General features: G+C 40.6%; 1 protein-coding gene across 2 annotated transcripts in view; it reads left to right on the top strand.

Moving 5' to 3' along the window:
- Fam210a (family with sequence similarity 210 member A) overlaps positions 1-25,581 on the top strand; it is a 39,030-nt gene that overhangs the window by 4,640 nt on the left and 8,809 nt on the right. For both annotated transcript variants that reach the window (XM_052742426.1, XM_052742425.1), the window contains 2 exons: positions 15,622-16,134; positions 22,055-22,166. In XM_052742426.1, the coding sequence (XP_052598386.1) occupies positions 15,659-16,134; positions 22,055-22,166 (588 nt within the window). In that variant the 5' untranslated portion in view covers positions 15,622-15,658. The remainder of the gene's footprint in view (positions 1-15,621; positions 16,135-22,054; positions 22,167-25,581) is intronic.

The following is a 25,581-nucleotide window of genomic DNA, read 5'->3' as shown; positions in this document are numbered from 1 at the left end:
ACTAATGGTATAGCTCAGTAGCTAACCACTCCACCAGTGTGCTCAGGACACTGAGCCTAATCTCCAGTACCATCTAACATAGACTACATCTACAGAAAAAACAGCTGATGGGTACATCCACTAGGAAAGTATGCCAACAAGTAATAAGAAACAAAACAATACTCTTAAACTCCAGAGACTCTCAAAGAATAAAGGAACTGCCAGAAGTGCCAATTAAAGGTAGACTGAGAAGAGAAAGGGGAGCATGAATCCAGTCAGACACGCTAAAACAATCCTGCCATCAGAAGACTGAGGCCGGGATAACCCCAAACCCAGACCAGCTTATGCTCTGTGGGAGAGCCAGTCTTGAAAAGAGAAGAAAGGAACGGGGAGAGAGAAGAGAGAGGAGAGAGGAGAGAGAGAGAGAGAGAAAGAGAGAGAGAGAGAAAATCCAAAGTTTGTACACAGAATTGCATACCCAATAAGGGAGCCATGGTGGCTACGGTTGTCAACTTAACAGGGTCTAGACTCACTTGGGAGATGGCCTTTGGCTATGTAGTCAGTGATTATCTTAATTACATTAACTGAGTAGGGAAGGCAGGTCCACTGTGGACCATTCTCTTGCTAGGATCCTTGCCTGTATCATAGAGAAAGGAAGCTGACCAGAAGCATGCATTCATCATTCTCTTTTTCCTGCCTTTCTCTATAGTTGAAACAGATAAGGTCTCAGGAACATAGCCTCCTCCATCTCCCAGGCTTTTCCCCATGTCACTGTAATTCCCTAGCTTTGTATCCTTCCTAAGAAAGTTAAATGAAGGTAGGACCGCATAATATGGAAGACTTTGCAATGATGACAGTCTAGAAGAAGTGACAGAAATGTAGGATATTGTGGATACAAAGTAGTTCATAGTGGAGTACAGTTATTGATAATTACCAGTGGAAATGTGTAGCTAGAGTTTTCCTGCCTGGCCCACAGTCAAGACAAATCTCTCTCACCTGCCAGTCCCACAGCCGCTCCGACCCGACCAAGTAAACACAGAGACTTATATTGCTTACAAACTGTATGGCCACAGCAGGCTTCTTGCTAACTGTTCTTACAGCTTAAATTAATCCATTTCTATAAATCTATACCTTGCCACATGGCTCGTGGCTTACCGGCATCTTCACATGCTGTTTCTTATCGTGGTGGCTGCCAGTGTCTCTCTGACTCAGCCTTCCACTTCCCAGCTTTATTCTCCTCCTTATCCCGCCTATACTTCCTGCCTGGCCACTGACCAATCAGTGATTTATTTATTGACCAATCAGCAACACATTTGACATACAGACCATCCCACAGCAGAAATGTATGAAATGTTTATAAAGTGGAGTAGCTGAGGTGTATCAGAGGGTGAGGTCATTAAAGATAAGAGGTCAAGAAACTGAGGCATTAGAGTATTTGGGGACAAAAGTAGAATCTTCAAATCTGATTCTTTTTTCTTTTTTTTCAAAATAATTTTTATCATGAATGATAAAGCAAGAACCTGTATGGATTTCTAGCTTCTAAAAGTACCATTCCTATTTTAGGAAACTCTTTTACCCTATGTACTACCTAATTTTTTTTTCTTGAACCTACCAGGCGGTTTTTGAGATGTGATATTCTAGTGCACCGACCCCTGCTAATTTTCATACAGATTGATTAACCTTTGTATTATCAAAAGACTCACTGGTATATGGGTTTTTGTTCTTTAGTCTATAGTTCAAATATATCTTTGTCTGACCTCTGTACCCTTTTTTAAAAACAAACTTTGGAGAGTAGATCACTAAGCATTTTGTATTTTTCCTTTTTCTCCACAGTGTATCTACAACATAGACTAGTGTAAACTAAAATCATTCTATAAGCAGTGGTGAGATTGAAATTCGGGCAACTGGTGCCATTAATCTCATTCAAAAATGATCTTTAGTCAGTTCATGTGTAAAAGACTTCATATCATAAATGCTGCTTAAATGGTTCAGCAGTATGAGGAGGAAAGCCAAACAGATGGTAGTTTTGTGTATTAGGAGCACCTTGGAGTAGCAGATGATTGCTTTACACACCTGACTTTACCAGTAAATTACTTTCTGCTTTAGGTATCAGAAATGGACTCAAGTTGGCTCTAACAGTAATGGAAAAAGACAGTAACAAGAAGTTTAAAAGGCAAGAAGACTCTTCTTGTTCCAGAGCTCTAGCTCTGCCTTAACATGTTAGTGTGACTCCAAGGCTGGTTACTGAAGAACTGTCAAGCTTCCTGTAGTCTCTGTTGTATGTGTTTGGGTAGGAAATAAGCCAGCAGCACCACCCACCACCTTCACCTCCCTCCTAAAACCACCCCCACCCCCAATTCCTTAAACTGTTCTGTCACTAGCTGTAGACAGAAGTTTCTCCCCCATCTGCCTGTTCCCAAATATTCAGCAGCCATTTCTCAATTGACTGACTCAGAGGCTTAATATTACTTATAAATGCTTGGCCGGTAGCTCATGCTTGTTACTAGCTAACTCTTACACTTAAATTAACCCATAATTCTTATCTGTGTTTAGCCACGTGGCTTGGTACCCTTTCTCAATGTGGCATTCTCATCTTGCTTCATTTGCGTTTGGATGGCAACTTCTTGACTCTGCCTTTTCTCTTCCCAACATTCTGTTTTGCTTTCCCACCTAACTTCCTGCCCAGCTACCAGCCAATCAGTGTTTTATTAAACCAAATTGTGACAAATCTTTACAGTGTACAAGACGATTATTCCACAGCAACAGGCCCACTCTGAACTAACAACAATCATCAGAACCTGTACATTGTTACTTCTCCCCACATTTGTGTGTATGAGTATGTGTACTCTTGCACGTGATCCACTGGATGCATATGGAAGTAAAAACGTAATTTGCAAGGTTCTCTCCTTGCACTATGTTGGTTCCAGAGATCAAACTCAGGCCATCAGGCTTAGCTGTAAGTGCCTTTAGGAGCCTTCTTGCAGATATCCTACCCCCATATGGAGTTTTAATAAGATTTCAATATTGAAGCCGAGAGAAAGTTAATAAAACTACCTAAACTGAGCTTCTAAAAGTGTTCTGAGTAGGCAACTAATAGTATCCATTATATTGATGTGCTAAGTAGTTCAGTTAACATAGTATCTATTTTAGTTTTTAGTTATTCTCTGAAATTTTCCAATCTACAGTAGCTTCAGGAATCTGTGACTATTGTCTTTTTATTTTTATTTTTTCTAAGTAAAAGCTGAAATTTTTGGTAGTTAAGTCACACTAGTCAGACTCCAAGTGTCGAGTAGCCTGCCCATCAAGAGCACCTGCTTTATTGTTCATAGTGAATGTAGAACATTGCCATTGTTACGGAAAACTACAGACAGAGCTGCTCTGAGTTGTTCATGTGAAGCTTTTGTCTAAATATTTAGCCACAGAGGGACACTAACACACCTACATACACACCAAAAAAAAGAAAAAAATTGCACTAGATTTTATTAGTGATTATATGACCTAGAATTTACCCACTTGAGAAATAAAGGTTATTCATGAGATAATACAATATTTGGGATACTAGTTAGCTTTTAAAATTACTGGGCTTTTTAAAGCCCCCTTTCTATTGAAAAAGTACAAAACTATTTTATTGTCCAGTACTCCCAGATAATAACACTTTGGTATTGGCCCTTGAAGTTTGAAATAGAGATGATGTTGTAATGTGACTATGTAGGGGTATAGAGCCATGGTAATAATCCTGGCACAGCTTTGCTTTCCTTAGAACACCCTTATATGTTTGGTGTCATCAGAGCTGAATAACTTAGTATTAAAATACTAATGCAGAAATTCTGCTTATAGATGCTTCTTAAAGATTTTTAAAGGTGGGCAAAGTTTTGTGTAATAGAGTACATTAAAATTGGAAACAAGTTTTTTAGACTTGAGTAAATTATTAAATCAGTTCTGTTTTTTCAAGATGAAGAGTTATTTCTTACCTAGCTCTTCTAGCTGATAATTTGAGTGGCTCTTTGTCTATAAACAGACTAGTGGCAAATAAGATGCCATTTCATGTGATACAAAAGACAGTAACCCAGAATTCTGAATTAAAGTCATTGTTTTGTTGTCAGCAGCTTCCTGTGTACAAAGGTCAAAGGTCAAAGACTGACCGTTTAGATAATTGTTTAGGAAGATCTCTACAAATAATCTAGTTTCAGGAACCACCAAGTTCGCTTTCCCCACTCTGCCATTTCTTCAAGTACTGCCTTTAACATAGTGTCGTAATTTCAGTTTGTTTCTTATAAATCCAGCGTCTCTTGTAGTTCCTTAAGTACATTACAGTTCTGCACTGCAGTGCCAGCTTTAATTCTCATCGCCCCTTGTTATGGTTGAAGTCTGAAATGGCCTCCACAGGCTCAGGTGCTGAGGGCCTGATGCCCAGCAGGTGCTGCTGCTCTGGGAAAGGTGGAAACCTCCAGAAGAAAGAAGGTCCTTGTGAGGAAGCCTTAGAAGGTTGTACCTGGTCTCCATTCCCCTTGCTTCGCTTCCTGTCTACTGTGGGTAGACACTTCATATGCTCTTACTGAGGTGATGTTCTACTGCTCCGTGGTCTCAAAATCAGTGCACAACTAGAGACAGATTGTACAGCCGTGAGCCAAAAATAACACCTTGACAAAGAATCCTTGCATACCGATTCTCTGTATTGTTCCACCTGCCACTTCTGCCTGAGCCTAGAATAACCACCCCTCTTTCCATTCTGTCTGAGTTGTCCTTTCAAATGTATCTTGGGTAATTATTACTGAATCACTAGAGTTCACAGCATTTTCCGATTCTTCTTGTTGTTTAGTTTTGTGTTTGTGTTTTTGTTTTCCTCCTTAATATCCAGTAGGCTTATGAATGTTTCTCAAATCTTAGAATATTTACCTTTTCATAACTAAATTGTAAACTACTTGAAGGCAATGATCATATTTATACAAATTTGTTCTTCATGCTAAAAGGTTACAGCTCTGTGTACTGTCCAGTGCTTGGTCAATAAAAAACACATTCATTTAGTTTAGTTTCATGACTTTTCCTAGGGAGATATAAGCAAATACCTGAAGACAGACCAAAGAAACAATTCTACCCAAGTCTTTCTTAGTGAGGGGCCTCATGAATCTTGTAGCTGTCTGGGACTTACGTGCTTTCTCTATCCAGGAATGAGTGCTTTAATTTAGAGTAAATAGACACAGGGCAGTTTTATGACTATTTTGCTTTGATATACTGTAGGTACTCAAGAGGTACTACAGAAAATAAGGCACTCTGGTCCGTACCCCTAGAAGGCTTACCAGAGTGAAGTTTACAGTAGTAGTGTTAGGCAGTGAGAGATGCTTACTAAATGCTTGAGTACTGACCACTAAAGCAGTAGAGGCTCCAGTGGAAGAGGTAGAGAAAAGACAGCAGACCTAACTCCCTTTGACTGTCAGGACAGAAAGAGCTAGGGCTGCTGCTTGGCCTGAGATATCACCTGCTCATCTGTATGTACTCACCTGTGCTGGCCAGTATTATATCAACTTGACCCAGCTAGTCATCAGAACAGGGGAGCCTCCATTGAGAAAATGCATCCATAAGATCCAGCTGTAGGCAACCCTGTTGGGCATTTTCTTAATTAGAAATCCTTAGGCTGATAGTCCTGGATTCTATAAGAAAACAGGCTGAGCAAGCCCAGGCGTGGGGGGCAGTAAGCAGCACTCCTCTATGGCCTCTGCATCAGCTGCTGCCTCCAGCCAGGATCCAGCCCTGCTTCAGTTCCTGTCGTGACTTCCTTCAATGATGGACTATGATGTTGAAGTGTAAGCCAAATAAACTCTTTCCTTCCCAATTCGCTTTTGGTCATGGGTATCATCACAGCAACAGTGACCCTAACTAGGACATCACCCAAGTATTGTTTTCAGAAACGAGGGGTGTATTTGTGCTAATTCTTATTTTCAGACATACTCAGATTATGTATAGACGTCACACATAGGGTGATGTTGATATCAATTGTAGTTTAAGATGTGCTTTGAAGCTAAAAAGCCTTAAAGCAGTGGTCAGTAAAAAGCATAATAAGGAATTTTTATGAAAATGTGAATAAAAATGCTACCAAAAGTGACAGTGGCTTGCCCTTGGTATGGAAAGTGTAGGTTATTTTTCTTATTGCCACATATGTTCTATACTTATGCCACTGCCGCCCAGCTTCTGCTATGGCTTGCTATTAGCTCTGACCCCCAGGCAACTTTATTTATTAACATACAAATAAAATCACATTTCAGCACAAATAAAATATCACCATAGCCAGCACTTGTTGTTTTTGTAGTTTTGATAATAGCCGTTTTAAGTTGGGTGAGATGATATTTCATTGAGGTGTGCTTGTCTGTTGTTTGTTTTTGGCGATAAGACCTAATAGCCCAGGCTGACCTGGAACTCACTACATATAATTGATATACTTGAACTTCTGGGTCTCCTGCTTCTACCTCCCCAGTGCTGGAATTCTAAGTGTGCACCACCACATGTGGTTTATGTCTTGCTGGGCATAAACCCAAACCTAGGGTTTTATGACTGCTAGTCAAGTACTCTGACAGCTGCGCTACAATCAATCCTGTTTGCTTGTTTTTTAAATAGCATCTCTTTGAATGGCCCGGTCTAGTTCTGGTTGGTTTTGTATAAGATGGTATTAGATGAGAGCAAAATGTGAAATTTGAATCTTCTTCTCATAGACCCTCACAGTACCATTTATTGAAAAGGCTGTCTTTTCTCTCCAGTGTTTATTTTTAGTGCCTGTGTTAAGAGTCAGATAGCTGTAGCTATAAGGACTTTATTTCTAGAATTTCTATTCTGTTCCTCCCAGCTTTGTGTCTTGTTTCTTCCAGGCATTTTTGTTGTTGTTTGTTTGTTTGTTTTATGCAGGAGTGTTTTGCCTGCATGTATGTATGTGGACATGTGTGCTTAGTTCCCATGGAAGCCAGAGGGTGTAAGAATCCCTGGAACTGGATAGAGTTGCATACAGTTGAGTTGCCATGTGGGTTTAGGGACATGAACCTGGATCCTCTGCAAGACTAGTCACTGAGCCATCTCTCCAGTCCTATGTGTCTGATTTTTAATGATAGTAACAAGCTGTTTTGATTAATGTACTTCTATGAATACCTCCAACTCTGTTCTGTTGTTCAGTATCACATTCCCTATTATGGATCTTTTGTGTTTGCCTATGAATTTTAGGATTGTACTTGATAGCTTTTTGGAAAAAAAAATACTGGGCTCTTTTTTTTTTTTTTTAATGGATATTGCACAAAGTCTAAATTGTTTTGGATGGTGTAGAAATTTTAACAGTAGTAATTCTGCTGGTCCTCTATAGAAGAGAGAAGTCTTTTCATATGGGTTTTTTTCTTTTATCAAGTGTTTTGTAAGTGTAGATTTTTTTTTTTACTTCCTTGATTAAATATATTCCCAAGTTGTTTGTGAATGGGATTGCTTAGCAAGTTTTAAATTTTTATTTATTTTTTCATAGAATGTATTCTGATCGCAGTTTTCCTTCCTCCAACTCTTCCCAGATCCTTTCCACATCCCCACCCACCCAGCTTCCAAGCCTTCCTTTCTCTCTGTCTTTTCAGGGGAGAGGAAAACAAAACAACAAAAACAGACCAAAAAAAAAAAAAAAAAAGAAAGAAAAGGCAGAAGAAACACAAATACACACACAAACATACACACACACACACACACACACACACACACACACACACACGAAAGAAAATAATGAAAACACAAAATCAGAAACCACAATATACAAAAGACCAGTAAGACCAAAAAAAAGGCCAAACATGCAGTAAAAGACAAAAAGTCTTCAGGTTAATGTTGTGTTGGCCACCTACTGCTGGGCATGGGGCCTACCCTTAAGTGAGACTCCATTGGAAAATTTTTTCCTTTGCAAGTAGATGTCATTTGGTTGGTGTTGTTTTTCATTAAATTCAGTAGCTGCCCCTTAAGCAACTCCTGTCCTAACTGGCAGTTGCAAATCCGCAGCTACCAGTAGCGGATTGGACACATTGGCTGTAGCCTGGCGGGAATTCCATTCCTTCAGGCACTGACTCTATTACAGCAGCTACAGAGAACTTTATCTAGATCTCTATTCCTCTGTAGAACTCAAGATTCAAAGGCAAATACAAAAGATCCATAATAGGAAATGTGATATTGAACAAAAGAACAGAGTTGGAGGCATTCATAGAACTACATTTGCTTAGAGAGGCTGAATAGCTAGTAGCTAGCCTCCTCTCCTAGCTCAAGTCTCCCCCAAATCAGCATGTCTTTCTGCTCAGCTCCCATTTAAGAATCCTAACTACAAATGGTTCCTCCCTACCACTTCCTGTCATTTAGTTGCTGACTCAGTCTTCTGACCCAAGGTTAATTTTATTTAATCAAACAAATGTAACATGTCTTCACATCATTAAATAAATATTCCATGGCATAACGAATGTAACACATCTTAAATTAATATCCCACAACAGTTAGGAATGGGAGCTCATGTCCACTTCCCTCTCACAGAGCTGGCACCTCATTTGGTTTAAACCTATACAGGCCCTATGCATGCTGCAACAGTTCCTATGAGCTCCTAGATGTCAGTCCTGTTGTTTCTGGAAGATACTGTTTCCTTAGTATCATCCTCTGGCCCTTACAATCTTTCAGCCTCCACTTATAGCTCCCTGAGCCCTGGAGGAGGGATTTGATGGAGACATTCTGTTTAGGACTTGTTGGCAGAAGTTTCTCTCCCTCCTGCCTGTTGCTAAATACCCAGCAGCCACTTCCCAAATAATTGACTAGGAGGCTTAATAATACTTTTAAATGCTCAGCTGGTAGCTCAGGCTTATTACTAACTAACTCTTACACTTAAATTAACCCATAATTCTTATCTGTGTTTAGCCACATGGCTTGGTACCTTTCCTTAGTGCAGCATTCTCATCTTGCTTCCTCTGTATCTGGCTAGTGATTCCTTGACTCCGCCCTTTCTCTTCCCAGAATTCTCCTGGTCTGGTCACCCTGCCTATACTTCTTGCCTATACTTCCTGCCTGGCTACACTCTGCACATTGTCCAGGTGTGGGTCTCTGTGTTAGTTCCATCTACTGCCAGGAGGAAGCTTTTCTCACAATGACTAAGCAAGCCACTGATCTTTGGGTATGGCAGAATGATGTTAGAAGTCATTTTATTGCTATATTCCTTTACCGTAACAATACTATTTGGTTTCCAGTTGGGCCCAGGGCCTATCTAGTCTCAGGTTCTTGGCCACCCGAGGAGTGTCAGGCATGGGTTCCACATCATGGAGCAGGCCTTAAATCCAATCAGAGATTGGTTGGTTGCTCCCATGTTTGCACCATTATGCAGGCAGGTCACCTTTGTAGACGGCAGGGTTTGTAGATGGGTTGCTGGTTGCCTTCCCTCCTCTGGTAGCTGCAGAGTACCTTCCAATACCATGAACACTAGTCAGTAGAGGTGAAGTACATTCATCCAGGCCCTTCGGGCTTTTAGAATCTCCGTTGAGAAGTCATTTGTTATTCTAAAGCAGTGGTTCTTAACTTTCCTAAGCTGTGACCCTTTAATACAGTTCCTTGTGTTGTGGTGACCCTATCCCTCAACCATTGCTACTTCATAACTGTCATTTTGCTACTGTTCTGAATCATAATGCAAATATCTTTGTTTTCCAGTGGTCTTAGGTGACCATTGTGAAATGGTGGTTTGATCCCCAAAGAGGTCATGACCCACAGGTTAAGAACCACTGTTCTAATGGGCCTGCTTTTATATGTTACCTGATCTTTTTCCTTTTCAGCTTTTAAATTCTTTCTTTGTTCTATACATTTAGTGCTTTGATATGTGTTGTGGGGGATTTCTTTAAAGGTCTTGCTTATTTGATGTTCTGTATGCTTCCTATACCTTGATAGACACCTCCTTCTTTACGTTGGGGAAATTTTCCTCCATGGTTTTGTTGAAAATATTTTCTCTTTGACTTTGGTTTCTTCTTCCTCTATCCTGTAATTTGTAGATCTGGTCTTTTCATGGTGACCCAGGTGTCCTTCATGTTTTGCGCATAGAGGTTTAGACATTTCCTTGACTGGGACCCCCATGTCTTCTGCCGTGTCCTCGGCACCCAGGATTCTGTTTCATGTCTTGTACTCTACTGGTGAGGCTTACCTCTGAGTTTTTCATTTCCAGTTTTATCTCAGTTTGGGTTTTCTCTAGTGATTCTATTTCTTTGTTAAATACTTTCCTGTCATGAATTGCTCTCAATATTTTCATTCCACTGTTTGTTTCTGTTTTCACAAACTCTCTTATGGAATTTGTTCATATCCTCTTTAATGTCCTTGAACATGTTCATAATTGCTATTTTGAAGTCCTTGTCTTGTGCTTCGGCTCTATTACATTTCTCAGGGCCTAGTTCCTAGGGTTACAGTTTTTGGTGGAAGCATATTGTCTTGGCTGTTAATATTTGTATTTTTGTGCTGGTTTCTAGGCACCTGGAGTTCTGATGACTTAGGTGATTCTAGGTGTGGATATTTGATCTTTGTAGGGTGACTGTTTCAGTCCTTGGTTTCTGCTGATCTCGGAAAGTGTGTGGCTGTGGGTTGCATACAGAGAGTGTTTTTGTAGTAGTGGGTGGCAGAGAGGAGTAAGAGATGGCCTAGGAGAAAAGGCTGAGAGAAGCCAAGGGAAAGAGCTAAGGGGTCCACACCAAGAGGTAGACTCCCCAGGAAGTCAGAGATGTGATGTGAGGAAGGGCCCTGAAAGTTAGTTACAGTAAGACAAAGAATAATCTGGAGAGACAGGGATGAGCGGGCTAGGGGGGTCCTGCCTTTGTATCAAGAGCCTCCAGTGAATGGAATTCAAGTGGGAGAAGGGGCACCTTCGAGCTGGTTATTACAGAGCTGAGGGTAAGAAGGGGGGATGATAATGGAGGACAGGAAGGATGGTGTGAATTGCCTACCTGAGTCCCAGCCTGGTATGGCCACAGAGGGCCCAGGTAGATAGTTAGTATGTCTTGGTATTGGAGGCTGACACAATGGGATGGGGATGGGTTACAGAGGAAAGCTGGGTCTGTATCAAGGTTTGGTGTTAATTCCCAAGAAATGCATGTTTTGAATTGGTAAATAAAAATGATAGACTTTATATGTTTTTTTTATCATGCAGCTTATTAAATTTGCCAATTCTGTGAGTCTTGGTAGAGTCTAGTTTTTTTTTTAATGGATAATGTCATTTGCAAACAAAGATAATTAAATTTCTCTTCATACACATGCTTCCCTTTCATCATTGCTTTGGCTAAAGTGATATATTGAAAAAGAGTAGATATCCTTGTGTTCGGATATGAGAAGAAACACGGTGAGGTTTTCTCATTTTAGTATGGCATTGGCTATAGGTCTGACACATGTAGAAGTTGTGTTGAGTACTGATTCTTCCATACCTGATCTGTTTGGGATAGTTATTGCATATGTTCTTTTTCTACATCTATAAAGATAATCACAATTTTTCATTAAGCTGATGTGTTGTTAGGTCTTTTAATTTTCATACGTTGAAACATTATTGCATTATTGCACCCCAGTAGTAAATCTCACTTTTCATGCTGTATAAACTTTTGGCTATGTAGTTAGAATTGATTTGCCAGTATTGTGGGGGGAGAGGGGGTGTTAGTGTTGTCTGTTTACCAGTGATACTAGTTGTACCATTGTCTGGTTTTAGTGTCAGTCATGTTAACCTTGTACAATGAGATCTGACTTTAATTGAAATATAGTGTCCAAATCACCTTGAAAGAGAAAATATTCTGTTGTTGTCCTTCTGAGGAATTGCATGGTGTGTGTGTGTGTGTGTGTGTGTGTGTGTGTGTGTGTGTGTGTGTGTTTTAAATAAAGAAGGAGAAAAGGGGGTGCATATTTAGTCACAGAGTGTTGTGTGTTGATTATGAAAGTGGCTAGGTGATCAGGGTGGAAAAGGAATTAATAAGGAAAAACTAAGACCAGACACCACTTAAAAATTTTTAGGACTTCAGCCGGGCGGTGGTGGCGCACGCCTTTAATCCCAGCACTCGGGAGGCAGAGCCAGGCGGATCTCTGTGAGTTCGAGGCCAGCCTGGACTACCAAGTGAGTTCCAGGAAAGGCGCAAAGCTACACAGAGAAACCCTGTCTCGAAAAACCAAAAAAAAAAAAAAAAAAAAAAATTTTTAGGACTTCAATGGTCATCAAATGGCAGGTATATAATCAAAAGCAAGAGAAAAAAAATTAGGGGAGTAGGGTGCTTACATCTAAAGAGGATGTGCAAAGGTTGCCAAGTTCTATTTGGTTACTGGAAGCAACACTTACCCTATGTAAACATCATCCTAAAAACATACACATAAAAAAATCACAGAATTTTATTGGGGAGAAGAACAACAGGATCAAAAACCATTAAAAGATTATTTTTATACTTTATAAAACGTAATACGCAACACCTAGTGCACAATTAAGGTTATAAGTCATTATAACACATGGCTATTTTGGATCAAGGAACATATAAACACAACATAGTTTTATTCCAGTAAAATTCTGGAAAACTAAATTTCTGTAGCACCAAATAAATAATATACTTTTGGAAAAGGTATTTAGCTAACTTATGATGCAGACTTTTGTACTAGCAAGAGGCCTAATATAATCAGGTATATGGTACCTTTGCTCTACTGGATAAAGTTTAGTCCAAAAGAATTGGCAGGTATCCAAGTTGGCCAGAAACTTGTTACCTATAAATAGTGCTTGCAAAGCAGGGATGTTGGCTTTAAGTCAGGGCTCCTCAAAGAAAGGATACACAAAATAGAGATAGACTTGCCAGAATTCATTTCAAGGGCAGAACATACCATCCCAATATCAGAAATGGAGCCCTGCGTGGTCAGATAATACCCCTACTAGCTATCAAAGCTCAAGAAAAAAACGAAATGGAGAATTATAGCCCTCAAACTGCAGAACAGTGCAGTCCCAGGGCATTGAACAAGACACTTCACGTCTCACAGCATGCAGAGAGTAGAGCAGTGCTCCTTCCAGCCAGACTCTGCAGTTAGAAAAACAGACCCGGCGCCGGGCGGCGGTGGCGCACGCCTTTAATCTCAGCACTCGGGAGGCAGAGCCAGGCGGATCTCTGTGAGTTCGAGGCCAGCCGGGTCTACCAAGTGAGTTCCAGGACAGGCGCAAAGCTACACAGAGAAACCCTGTCTCGAAAAACCAAAAAAAAAAAAAAAAACCAAAAAACAAACCCAAACTGACATGTTCAGAGACTCATGGGCAGTGACAAGTGGCCTAGCCCTGGGCTTCCACAAGTGAACCCAAAAATTACTACGAAAAAAATGGCAAAGACTTTTGGCCATGCCAGCCTTGAAAAGGATTATAAGAAACCTCATTAAAAAAATTTTTGCCTCAGAAAGATGATTCAGAAACAACTGAGTATAATACCAGATAGAAGCACTAATAAGAACATAAACATAGAGTGCAAACTACCTGAACTGAAGTTAATTAAAACAGTTACTATAAGCATACATTTCTACCCATAACTCTTATAACGAGAGAATGGGACATACTAGGAATTCCCAAGGAAAGGGATAGGAAATAATGAGAAAGGAAGGAGAGAATGGACAGGAAAGATCCATATCCTAAAAAACATACCACTTGAGCTAGTGTGTATTTAAAGGACATACGGGTACCCCTGAAATATCCAAGTGGAAAATGGTCTGGAGAGATGAGTCAGTCTTTAAGAGCACTTGCTGCTCTTTCAGATTTCCAGTACTCAGGTTGAATGACTTAAAACTGCCTGTAACTCCAGCTCCAGGAGAATCTGACACAGTTTCTGGCTTCTACGGGTATCTGCACATACACATTGAAATACAAATAAGTCTTTAAAAAATTAAGTGGAACATAGATAGGAACCAGAAAGTCACATGGCACAAGATATGAAGGACAATACAGAGAGACATGAAGAACATAAAACACCACTGGAAACGTTTAAATTCAGAATACTGACAAATATACACAAGCCAGATACTTTTTTGACTTCCTTATATAGTTAGACTACAGAACCAGTACAAAGCCAATGCTCACAAAAATATGCAATAACAATGTTGGACATCTCTACAGGATCAGGCTTAGCTTTAGCAGCCACTAAAGCAGCAGCTTTTACAAGTAGGGCATTAATGCTATGGAATGTAGCCTATGGATCCCCTAGGATAGTAGGAAGTGAACAGAGAACCCATGTCAACACACAAGCAGTACCCCTTTATGAAGGGAGTCTACAATGGAATTTTCACTTACCACATAATACTTGATGTAGGGTTACCTGTGAGAGCCTGGTAGGAAATAATATTAATTACTAGAGAAGAAATAAGTTAAAGTTGATCTTATAAGCTGGATAATTCATTAATAAAGGTTTTTATATGATGACAGATTTTGCTTTCTCTGTCAACTGTCTACTCCAGATAATGAGCCTTCATGTAAAAGTAGGTATTAGGAACTACTAGTTTTTTATTGAACTCTTACTGGCTGTTAGTAGTAATGCAGTTTAAAATATAAGATCATCTGTTTTCACAATGTTAGAAGTAATAAATTGCTGGGATGGAATAAGGACTATACATTGGTAGTTCTTAAAATTCCATCTACGACTGAGAAACATGCATTTAAAGAGACTAAATGCTTTGCTCAAAAATATTCTTGATTAAGGACTGTCTTTTTCTGAAGTCCATATTCTTTTAAAAGTATATCTTCTCTTATAGTGGAGTGAGGGAAGGTTATCTTGGCATGATTGTATGTGTGGCCAGAAGAGGGTGTTGAATCCCCTGGGGCAGGAATTACAGAGGGCTGTAAGCTGCTTGGTATAGGTGCTGGGAATTGAACTCAGGTCCTCTGGAAAAACAACAAGTACTCTTAACTGCTGAGCCATTTCTCCAGCCCCTTGAATTCTTTAGACAGGATCACCCTTTGTAGCCCAGGCTGCCCCCCAGCCCCCATCTTGTGATCCCCCTGCCTCCCAAGTACCTTGTCACTCTGAATTCAACACTAATGCCGAGTCAAATCATAAGACACTTTTTTTCTCTTTCTCTTCTCTTGATATAGGGGGGAAAGGAGATAAAATACCAGGCTGTTTGTTACCATCATCAATAATGTATGTGATTTACGACTTTGTTATTACTAAGGCTGTTATAGAAAAGATGCTACTGATCACAGCTATCCAAACTTTAACCCTTGTGAAAGTAACATATTTACAGAGAGGATTATATCAGAAGTAGCACATGATTCTGTAAGAGCCCTGTTAAAGCAGTCATCATTTTACTTGTTGCCTTAGACAAAGTCTGCAAGCCAAGTACATGGAAACATCTGAACTCAGATTTGTACAACAGAAGAGTCCTTTTAAACACCCTGGTTTTAGTTGTGAAAGGGCTTGTTAATATTACCCTCTGTGGTGTCTGCTAAGCAGACTGCTTGTGTTTGAAGGATGTGTTTTATGAAATGTTAAAATCCCAGTGTCTTAAAACTATGTTCCTTACCACATTTCCTGCAAATTAGGTAGCAGTTTGTCTGTCCTTTTATTTCTAATGGATAATGGGTAATTTTTACGTAGTTTGACTTAAAATGGAAATCTGTGTATAATACAATAATTTTTCTAAATCTAGTCTCTATAGAAGCTGAAATCCATCACCATCCTTCAAAATGCAATGGAATGTACCACGGACTATGTCTCGGCTGGCACTCAGGACATTCTCAGAACCACAGAAAGCCAGGCTCTTTGAACACCACCGGAGCATAAAAGGACCATTACTTTGGCGTAGAGGTGAATGCAGAGTGGTTTGGACACCACACCTTCGAAAGCAGTGGCTTCATTTACCTGCTGTTCAGTGCCTTGCAAAGCAAAGGAATCTATTAGATGCTCAGCCACCCCAGCTAGGAGTCCTTCGCCAGGAACGATGGGAGCAGGATATTTTATCCAAGAGGGTTTTATCTTCCAGTGCCACATCCCGAGACTCTCCATCAGAAAAAAAGGAAGAGCAAGATCCTTTACAAGACAAGTCTATTAGTCTTTATCAACGATTTAAGAAAACCTTTAGACAATATGGAAAAGTTTTAATTCCTGTGCATCTAATAACTTCCGGTATTTGGTTTGGAACATTTTACTATGCAGCTATAAAGTAAGTCTTGGCTTAGTTGACTGCCTTCCCACGTTTTATCACAATATTAGTCTTCTTGTTTATACTGATGGCCTTAAATAGTTTTGATTTTATTATCTGTATGTGTGTATGTGTGTGGCCGAGCACGTGGGGGGCAGAGGACAACTTGTGGGAGTCATTTCTCTCTTTCCACCTTGTGTGCCCAGGATTGAGCTATGTCAGGATGCAGGCAGGCACCTGTGCCCACCAAACCATCTCACTGGCCCTTCAGTTTTTTGTTGTTTTTTTGTTTTTTTTTTTTAAGATTTATTTTGTTTTCTGATATGCACGTGTGTCTGTGTTGGGGTATGTACATATGAATGCAGGTGCCCACAGAGGCCAGAGGCATCAGATTCCTCTAGAGCTGGAGTTAGAGTGGTTGTGAGCTGCCCTATGGAGGTGCTGGGAACCAAACTCTGGTCCTGTGCAAGAACAGCATCCACTCTTAACCCCTGAGCTCTCTTTCCAGCCCTTCTCCCTCTCATGCCTTCATTGATAGAGGAAAACTACTTTTTGTAGCTGTCTTCACATTTAATGAGAATATCTAACGTTTGTTCATGGGTACAGGTGTTTTGATCTGTTTTTAACTGCCATCTTCATTCACTCCTTCAACAACCAAATACAGTAAGTGGTGCGGTTCTTCCCATTTATGAATGTGGAAAGTTTGGATGAGGGGAAATAATTCAGCTAGTGAGAGGTGGAACTGAGTAGGTTTGTCTCTCTTTGAGCTATCTCCTGGTCTCATTGCTGACAGCTTTGCATGTTTAGGAGGACTCAGAAGTAAGGTCACTGTTGTTGTTTTGTTACGTTTATTTATTGTTGGATGGATGGGAGTTCAGAAGGTAACTTGCAGGAGTCACTTCTCTCCTTCCACCATGTGGGTCTCAGGTTGAACTCAGGCCAGCAGGCTGAGCAGTGAGCACCTTAACCCACTGAGCCATCTTACCAGCCCAGCGAACCATGAGTTCTGTACTTACATGTTTCCATGGTGTTTCTACATGTGAAAAGCTACTCGTTTGGGTGGGTGAATGGTATTGGTGGAAAATTGACAGGCTATCTTTTGCCAGAGCCTAGCTAACCTGAACTCATGGCAGGCTGAGACTGATTATTCACTCTGATTCATAGCATGGTAAGACTTTTTGTTCTGATCAGAAGTGAGATTGGTAGGCCTACCCTCTGGTGTTCAATATAAAGTATTTATATAAAGTATGCATCCTTTTTGTTACAGTTCCTGCCTTTTAAGGTAAGGTGTATTCATCACTCTGTTGGAAAGCGGGAAAACCTGCAGTTCTGCCCTCAAGAGCCACATGCCTTGGCCTGAAGAGTGGCCTAGGCATGGGAAGACACTTGCTAACTCTTTTAATCAAAGTCCACTGATTTTTAATGCCTGGTTGTGTTTAATGGCTTAGTGATAAGGCATTAACAAAATATGACAGTTGTGTTTGGCAGAAAGCTGATGAGCCTCCTAAATGGAAAATACTGTTACCAGAGTTTTTAGGGTCAAATTCTGGGCCTAGGCTTAGCCTCCTTTAGTACTCTACTTTAAAAGACAAGTAATGGTGAAAAGCAGAGAATGCTGGTTGATTCACTTTGACCAGCATGGGTCCTGTTACCACTAGCCACAAACACAGACCTGAGTCCATCTTTGTGGTACTGATGTGAGGTTTAGATTTAAATAGAAGACAAGAGGTAGGTATAACTAATCAGTCCTGGTCAAAGTGTGGTCACATTCATCACTTTCCACCATTGTCTTGGCTCACATCTGTTCATTAAGTCAACAAGCCCTCCACTCCCCTTCGGCTGGCCTCCAGGGCTCTAGCATTTTCCTTTTAGCAGATGACCCCTGAGGCAGTTCCAGGCCTTGGGGACCACTGTCTCAACAGTCTGATAGCTGACTGCAGAAGGACAAGTGTCTCCCTTTAGACCATCTTCCCTCCTGCCAAGATAGCTACAGTAGCTTCCCAGGATGGCAGGAAATGGGGTGCTCTTCCTGGGGAACATGGGGTTTGGGTGTTCTTCACTGCAGTTCTAGAGGGACAGGTTTTATGTAATTGATGATGCTCTGTTTCTTTCTTTGCATTATGTTGTTTGTTAAAGACACTTTCTATACATGTTGAATATTTGTAGAAGTCCTCAGAACTGCCCTATTTGTTGACAGAAGGTATTCCGTTCTGACGGCCATTTAGTCCTGCCATATGTGGCTTTAGACATACTACATTTTCTTTCTGGAGCTGCCTGAGGAGTCTTGTGTTTCAGTATTGTCAAAGGTCATGTCTTCTCCCAGTACCTATGTCTTTAGTTAACTGAACATGAGGTTTGTGTTTGGCCTGTTGTAGCATTTATCTAATTATTCTTTGTCGATAAAAACTCAGGAGTCAGCTATCTGGGTAAGAACCTGAATGATGAGAGAAGCAGCGGAGAAGCAACCAGTGATCTCCTCTCTCTCTCCTTCCTCCCTCCAAAAGGGCTGATCCTCTCTCAGTCCCGCCTTACTATTTCCTGTCTCCTATCTGTACTCAGTCCTCCAAAACCTCTGTGGTTCATTTTGGTCAGCTAGTGGCTAGCTCCACCCTCTGACTCCAAGCAAGCTTTATTGTCAGAATACGATCAAAATATTACGTAACAGCCTATTAAAAAGAATTTCCTCCTTTTACTTCTCCTTGCTTCTTAGATAAACAAATTATGTTATTGAAAAAGCAGACCCTAAATATTCTGGAGATACTAGCTGTATTCCAGATTTCTTTAGTTCACCTAAAGCAGCTGATTCTGTCAGTCCCCTGTAAAATACATAACCTTGTCTTTCCTCTTCTTCTGTAAAATGCTGTGTCAGAATACAGACGTGAGACTGCCTGATTTAAAATCACACACCTTGGGCGGCACAGCTTGCCCCCGGGGCTGTTGGTCAACATGGACTCCGATAGCCAGAGCTACCACCTAGTGCCCAGAATGACAGCTTCTCCTAATGGGTGCAGATTATACACGATTGAAGTTCACATATTTGAGTGGATGACTTAACCACAAGTAATACTTAGAAAATACTGTCTACAGAAGAAAACAAATTGGTATATGTTCCAATGGGAATGGTTTATTGTCAGGTTGAAGTCGGGTGTATTAAGCTCCAGTTTTCCATCCAGCTAACAAAACCATTGTAGTTCTTTTTATTTTGTCCTAACTGGAAAGCACTCTTTCCTTGTTGGTTGCCTACTTACTGTTAAAGAAAGGGAGAAAGAACTGTTTCTGGAAGGATGGACATTGGCATCAGTGTTGTATTTCTGACCTGATTGTCTTAGTTACTCCCACAACCTGAAAGTAAAATATCATTCTATATTTAGCTAAGTAGCAATGTTCTGGAGCTCTTAATGTATTTATTTCAGACAGAGCTAAATTATGCTAATGGGTATGCTTTATACTGAGCTTCCTGACTGCTGCTGTCTGGAAAAGGTGGCATAGATCTATGTTCTCTAAACGTAAGTATTCTGTGTAGTCACATACGGCTCAATAACAACTATGTTGTCCCCGCCTTCAGATTCTGTGTGTGCATAGACTCGGGTTCCTAATCACACAGATGCACTCAGCCACAGCTCTGCTGATGCTTACTGTACTTCCTCTAGATAGTGAATATTCTTTAGGCCTTGCTGAGCTGTCCATAAACTGACAATTAGTAAGCACACATTCCTGCCAGGCCAGAAAGTGGCAAACATTGGATCTTCTGGTTTGATTCAGATTCTTATCTTTATGATAAATGTTTTCTTATTCATTTTCTTATTTGATCAGATTTTGTCTTTACTTATTATTGGTGTTAACTGTATAGATTTTATGTGCTGGGTTTAGTTGGAAGTAGGAAATTATGAAATAATTTCATAATCATCTTTGTGCTGGAAGATTAAACTAACTTGTTATGATAGGATGTTACTTTAAAGACTTAATCCATTAAAAGGCCAAGTCTAATACTAGGTCTTACTTTAATAGGATTTTATTGTTGTCTTAAAAGGAAATTGACTGTGCAGATAAATGGTAGTATGTTGAGCTCCTGGTTGATTTTGAAATTTACCTTTTTAAGATAGTTCTTTCTGCCATTCTGATTTCTTATTTTTAATGCCAGCTAGTCCTCCTGGGTAATGATTAGCAGTATCTACTCAGACTACTCCCAGGTGGTTTAGTGTCATAGAGAAGTCACCTTTTCCCCTGTTAGCTCAATTATTTTTAGATTAAAAATAAATTAATAGTATACAACTGTCTTAGTATGTCCAGGCAGTTCCCTTTCTTAATGACAAAGGAAAGAGACAGTTATAATGGAGCAACGTGAGGACCCTGCCTTCGTTAAAAGGCACCCTTTGAATTACCAGGAATGAGACAAGGGAGAGAAAGGGATGCTATAAATTGCTGTCATATGCTAAACCAGACATAGCTCAACCTGCAAGGCTTCCCTGTAGGACAATATTTAACCTGAATTTCCTCATGAGAAAACAGTCCCACTCACAGATGGCATGCTTGCTATCCTGGACATCTAAAAGTCCCCATGCCTTCTGCCCAGAGGATCTCACAGTCACCTCCAGGGAAGAAGAGACTGCAAAGAGGAGAGGCCAAGAGTATACTGGGACAATTTTTTAAATTACAGATTTTGTGTTAATAAACTTCTTTGTATTAACCATTATAAACGGAGGCTTTTCTCTGTCCCGCCCTGTACCGAGGCCGCTTGTAAATAAATAATCACTCAGAGGCTTGAAATTAATTACAAACCATTTGGCCTGTTGCTCAGGCTTATCACTAACTAGCTCTTACAACCTAAATTAACCCATTTCTATTAATCTATATTTTGCCTTGTGGCCATGGCATTAGGTCTGCTGGCATCTTGTTCCTTGAGTGACTAGATGGCATCTCCCCAACTCCACCCTTATCTCCCTAGATCTCTGCTTGGATTTCCTGCCTGGCTCTTCTTCTGCCTTGCCATAGGCCAAAGCAGCTGTATTTATTAACCAGCGGGAGCAACACATATTCAAAGCATACAGAAAGATACCCCACACAAACCATATACTATTATGTGTATTAAATTTCCTGAATGTGATAATTACAAGTTTGTGTGGATGATTCCTTGTCCTGATACAGAGATACAGAATTATAATCAGGAAAGATTAGAACAATGTGGTATAATAAAACGAGGAAACTAAAATTACAGAAGTCAGGGCTTACCAGCTTGGGGAATTTTCTCCCTTCTCTCCCTCCAAGAATCTGTTGCAATTTATTGTAACTATTCCTTATTACTAGATAAAGAATAATTACTATTACAGATATTCCTTATCTGATAATAAGCATAAAGGCTTGCTTTTAGAATAGTTGGCTTTGTCCAACCCACAGAATCATTCATTCATTTGATAATTGATGGAGTTCTAAAGGTAAGAATTTAAGATCCTGAAATGTGAGTTGCAGTGTGTTCTAAGGAAAATGGTGTCTGGGTGAGGAGATGAACGTCAAGTGAACAGTTCTGACCGCTCTCCTGTTAGTTCATGCCAGTACTTTGACTGTAATCAAAGTACTGCTTTTTAAGTAGACTCATTGAATGGCCATGCGAGCCGAAGGATGACAGTACGACTTTTGTATTGAACTTCAGGAAAGGGTCGAGAGAAATGAAAGCAGGCAATACAGAATCAGCTGCTAAACTTTCCCTTTTTTGGTGGTGGTGGTTTGGGTTGGGTTTGTTACTGTTGTTTTGTTTATTGAGAAAGGGCCTCACTATGTAGCCCAGCCTGGCCTCCAGTTCTTGAGCCCACAGCTTTAGCCTCCTGAGCAAATAAAATTTAATATATATTATGTATATTTGTAGTTTATGTTTTCAGATAATCTCCCTAAAGTGCTGTCCTTAAAGGGTTACTTATATGTGACTAAATTTTTGTTTCTTTTTCAGAGGAGTGAATGTCGTCCCTTTCCTAGAGATGTGTGGATTACCTGACAGTGTAGTGGACATCCTGAAAAACTCCCAAAGTGGGAATGCCCTGACAGCATATGCCATGTTTAAGGTGGGTTCCTTGCTTACTCGACAAAGTGCACACTCCTGTCAGACTGTCACATTGAGCTCTGAACTTTATATATAATTTAAATATCCTCTTTCACATTTTGTATTTCTAATAAACAGGAAGTACAGGAATAAAACTATGGCTTTAGGGAGAAGTGCCTTAAAAACAGGTAAGCCGTAATCTGCCAGGCTCAGGAGTCCTCCCACCCTGACTTGTTACTGAAATCTAGCATTTGTTTATCTATTGTTTATAATAGTTCACCCTTCCTTAGCAAATGAGAGTGCAAAGGCTTAATCCAAATTGTTCTGTGTGACACACGGCAAGCTTAGTTCTTAGGTATCTCATTGTAGAGAGTCTTAACTTCTCAGAATATGTAGACACAGTGTTGCCTTTCTATGGACCTGAATATCTTTATTGTAGAAGGGAAGTCTCATTGTAAATCACAGAATTTAGCTATATTAATCTCATTTTTCATTTGAAACTACAAGATTCTGTGATTTCTATATCCAAATAAAATGAAAATGTTGGGAAAGTAGGTGTTACTTGTTGTATAAAGTACATAGCATAATGATTTACAGTATTATTCAGAAGTAATATTTTTCCTGTTTTCTGTACTAGAGTCATCTGAGAGCTCAATTTTTCTCAAAGTTTAATTGCTGTTTTTCTCACATTAAATTCAGTGTTTTATAGCTATGGGAGGTTAAATTTAACCATAATGTAGCAGAGTACACGATGGCAGTTGAAGTCATTTTTTTTCTCACTCCTTTCTTCATAGCATCTGATTTAATTGTGTGTTCTTTATGTGCTTATGAACTCCCAGGAATTCGGGGGCCTGTTTGGGTTTTTTTGCTCTCTGGTATACTTTTAGGTGCATTGGTGCTTAGTATATTTGGAAAGCTACAAACCCTGTGGATTTCTCCCCCTCATGTCCCTCTGTAGGGTGAGAAATGGAGTATGTCCTGTGTTTTCTGTAACCCACAGTACCTCAGGTAGAACAGCAGAGATGCCTTCTTCCTTAAGGCAAAGCTCCAAAGTGAGGTATGCTAGACATAAAGAGAGTGCTGGGCCGCTAGCTGGGTACACATCGGAGCACCCTCAAATGCCTTAACGTGCACTATAGCTTACTAAGATTTACCTAGCTCTGACTCAAGAAAACACTGTCGGGCCAGATATGGAGGAGCACACCTTTAGTTCCAGCACTTGGGAGACAGGAAGCAGCTCTCTGAGTTCAATGCCAACTTGGTCTACATGATACGTTCTGAGACAGTGAAACCCTTTCTTAAGAAAAAGAAAAAAAGGGAGGGAAGAAAACGAAACATTGCTAAGTACCTCCCATGTAGAGCATGTCGTCTAGGGAGTACGAGTGGGCAGGTCAATTGGAGAGACAGAAAAGGAGGGGTTGAAAATACTCAGGCGTGAGTGTGTGTGTGTGTGTGTGTGTGTGTGTGTGTGTGTGTGTGTGTGTGTGAATGGTGTATGTATATTTATACTAAATGTTACTGAACATTAAGAAAAAAGAGGCCGGGTGGTGGTGGCACATGCCTTAAATCCTAGCACTCGGGAGGCAGAGGTAGGTGGATCACTGTGAGTTTGAGGCCAGCCTGGTCTACAGAATGAGTTCCAGGACAGCCAGGGCTGTTAAACAGAGAAACCTGTCTCAGAAGGAAGAGGAGGAGGAAGAGGAGGAAGAGGAGGAGAAGGAGAATATAACTAAGAGCACTTGAATGCATAATACACATGCAGGCAAAACACACATGCACATAAAATAAATATTTAAAAATATTTTAAGAAAGAATAAACCAGATGAGGAGGTGTCTTGGTGTGTGTTAGTTTGTTTTTCCCATCCCCACACCCCCGGTCCTCCCAGATTGCAGATTTAGATGGGAGGTGCTCTGAGCAGTTAACAGATTGATCTGGTATCTCTGGGAGCTGGGGGGGGGGGGGGGGGGTTGGTCCCAGCAAAGGAAACCTTGAGGACTGCTGGATGCTAGAGGGCTAGCTAGGAATCATTGTGACTGGAATGAGCAAGAGAGGCAGACATCTTGCCAGATCAGGAGCCTGTGTGCTACAGGGCAGGAAACTATAGGGTAACTTTAAGCATGTGACATCAAACCACTGCACCTCTGTAGTGACAATAGTTTACATTAAGGTGGGGTAAATCCAAGCCATCGGGGTGAGGCTGACTGTTGCAGAAGCCTAGACTGCATGTCCTCATGTTCAGCGCCCTAGTGGTGTCCGGAAAGGCAGTCAGAAACAATTGGGTAGTGGATATGTTTGAAAGAAACTAATGGGCTTTCCTAATGATGTGCATACAAATTATGTTAAAGTAACGGATTAAGAGCTATTCATTTTGGCCTGAGTAGCTGGACGAACAAAGTTACCATTTCCTGTGGTGAGTAAAATTTTGGAAGAAGCAGGTCTGACTGGGACAGTAGAGGTCAGTAAGTTTGTGCATATTAAGTTTTAAAATGGAGTCAGAGGTGCAAATGATTTAGGTAGTTAGCTGTACATGTATTTGAATTCAGGGAAGGGGTGCAGTATGGAGCTATAGATTAAGAATTCTTAATATACAGATGACAGCAAAAGTGTGAACCTGGACGGGCCATCAGGAGTGAGAAAGTGAAGAGTCTACAGACCTTGTTCAAAGCTAGAGTGAAGTGGCCAGTGCACCTGAGAAAGGCCGGGTGGGGGGTGGTCCTGGCTCCAAGTGCCTGGGAATCATCTTAGAGTGGCCCAGGCTGTTCACAGCTAATGGTGGGTGTTGTTCCCAGAAGCCATTAAAACTGACGTCAGCAGGTCGGTGGGACTAGGGAACAATTGGGAGAAGAATCGGGGAGCATAAGTGGTACTTTCCAAACGTTGCTATGTAATATGCCTGCTTGAGCTCCCGGGACCATGTGGCCATTTGTTTTACAAAGCCATTCCACTGCTTCAGGCCTCTTGGCTTTTGTCCTTACTTTTCTGATCAAAACAAAGAAGGGCTGCCCGTGGCCTTGGGAGACATCAGTTCCCGCCCCTATGGTGACATGGTAGCGCACCTGCAGAAAGTTAAAGGGAGGTGATTTGAGAGCAGAGCAAAAGTGAGACCAGCAAGGATGTATCTGACTCTTGCTCAGCCTCCTGCTAGTTCAGCTGCAGATGTGTGGTGCATGGCAGAGATTGAGGGCGCAGAAACATGCCCTCTTTCTGCCCTGTGGGCAGACCTGCTCCCATGCTCTTAGCATTCATTAGGGTCTCAGTGCAGCTGTCTGTGATAACCCTGAAATCTCCATTTTAAAATAAGTCTGCAGAATTGTTAGAAAGACAAACAATAGAGAGTATTATATACTTACCTTCTGAAACCGAATAGTGTATGCTGATTATTACCAGAATTTTCAGTTCCAACCTAATTTTGTTTATAGTCATAATCAGATGTTGA

This window comes from Peromyscus californicus, unplaced genomic scaffold, assembly GCF_007827085.1.
Source record: "Peromyscus californicus insignis strain IS unplaced genomic scaffold, ASM782708v3 Scaffold_17__1_contigs__length_78620276, whole genome shotgun sequence".
NCBI lineage: Eukaryota > Metazoa > Chordata > Mammalia > Rodentia > Cricetidae > Peromyscus > Peromyscus californicus.
Note: the sequence above shows the minus strand (reverse complement) of the source record. Positions and strands in the feature narration are given on the sequence as shown.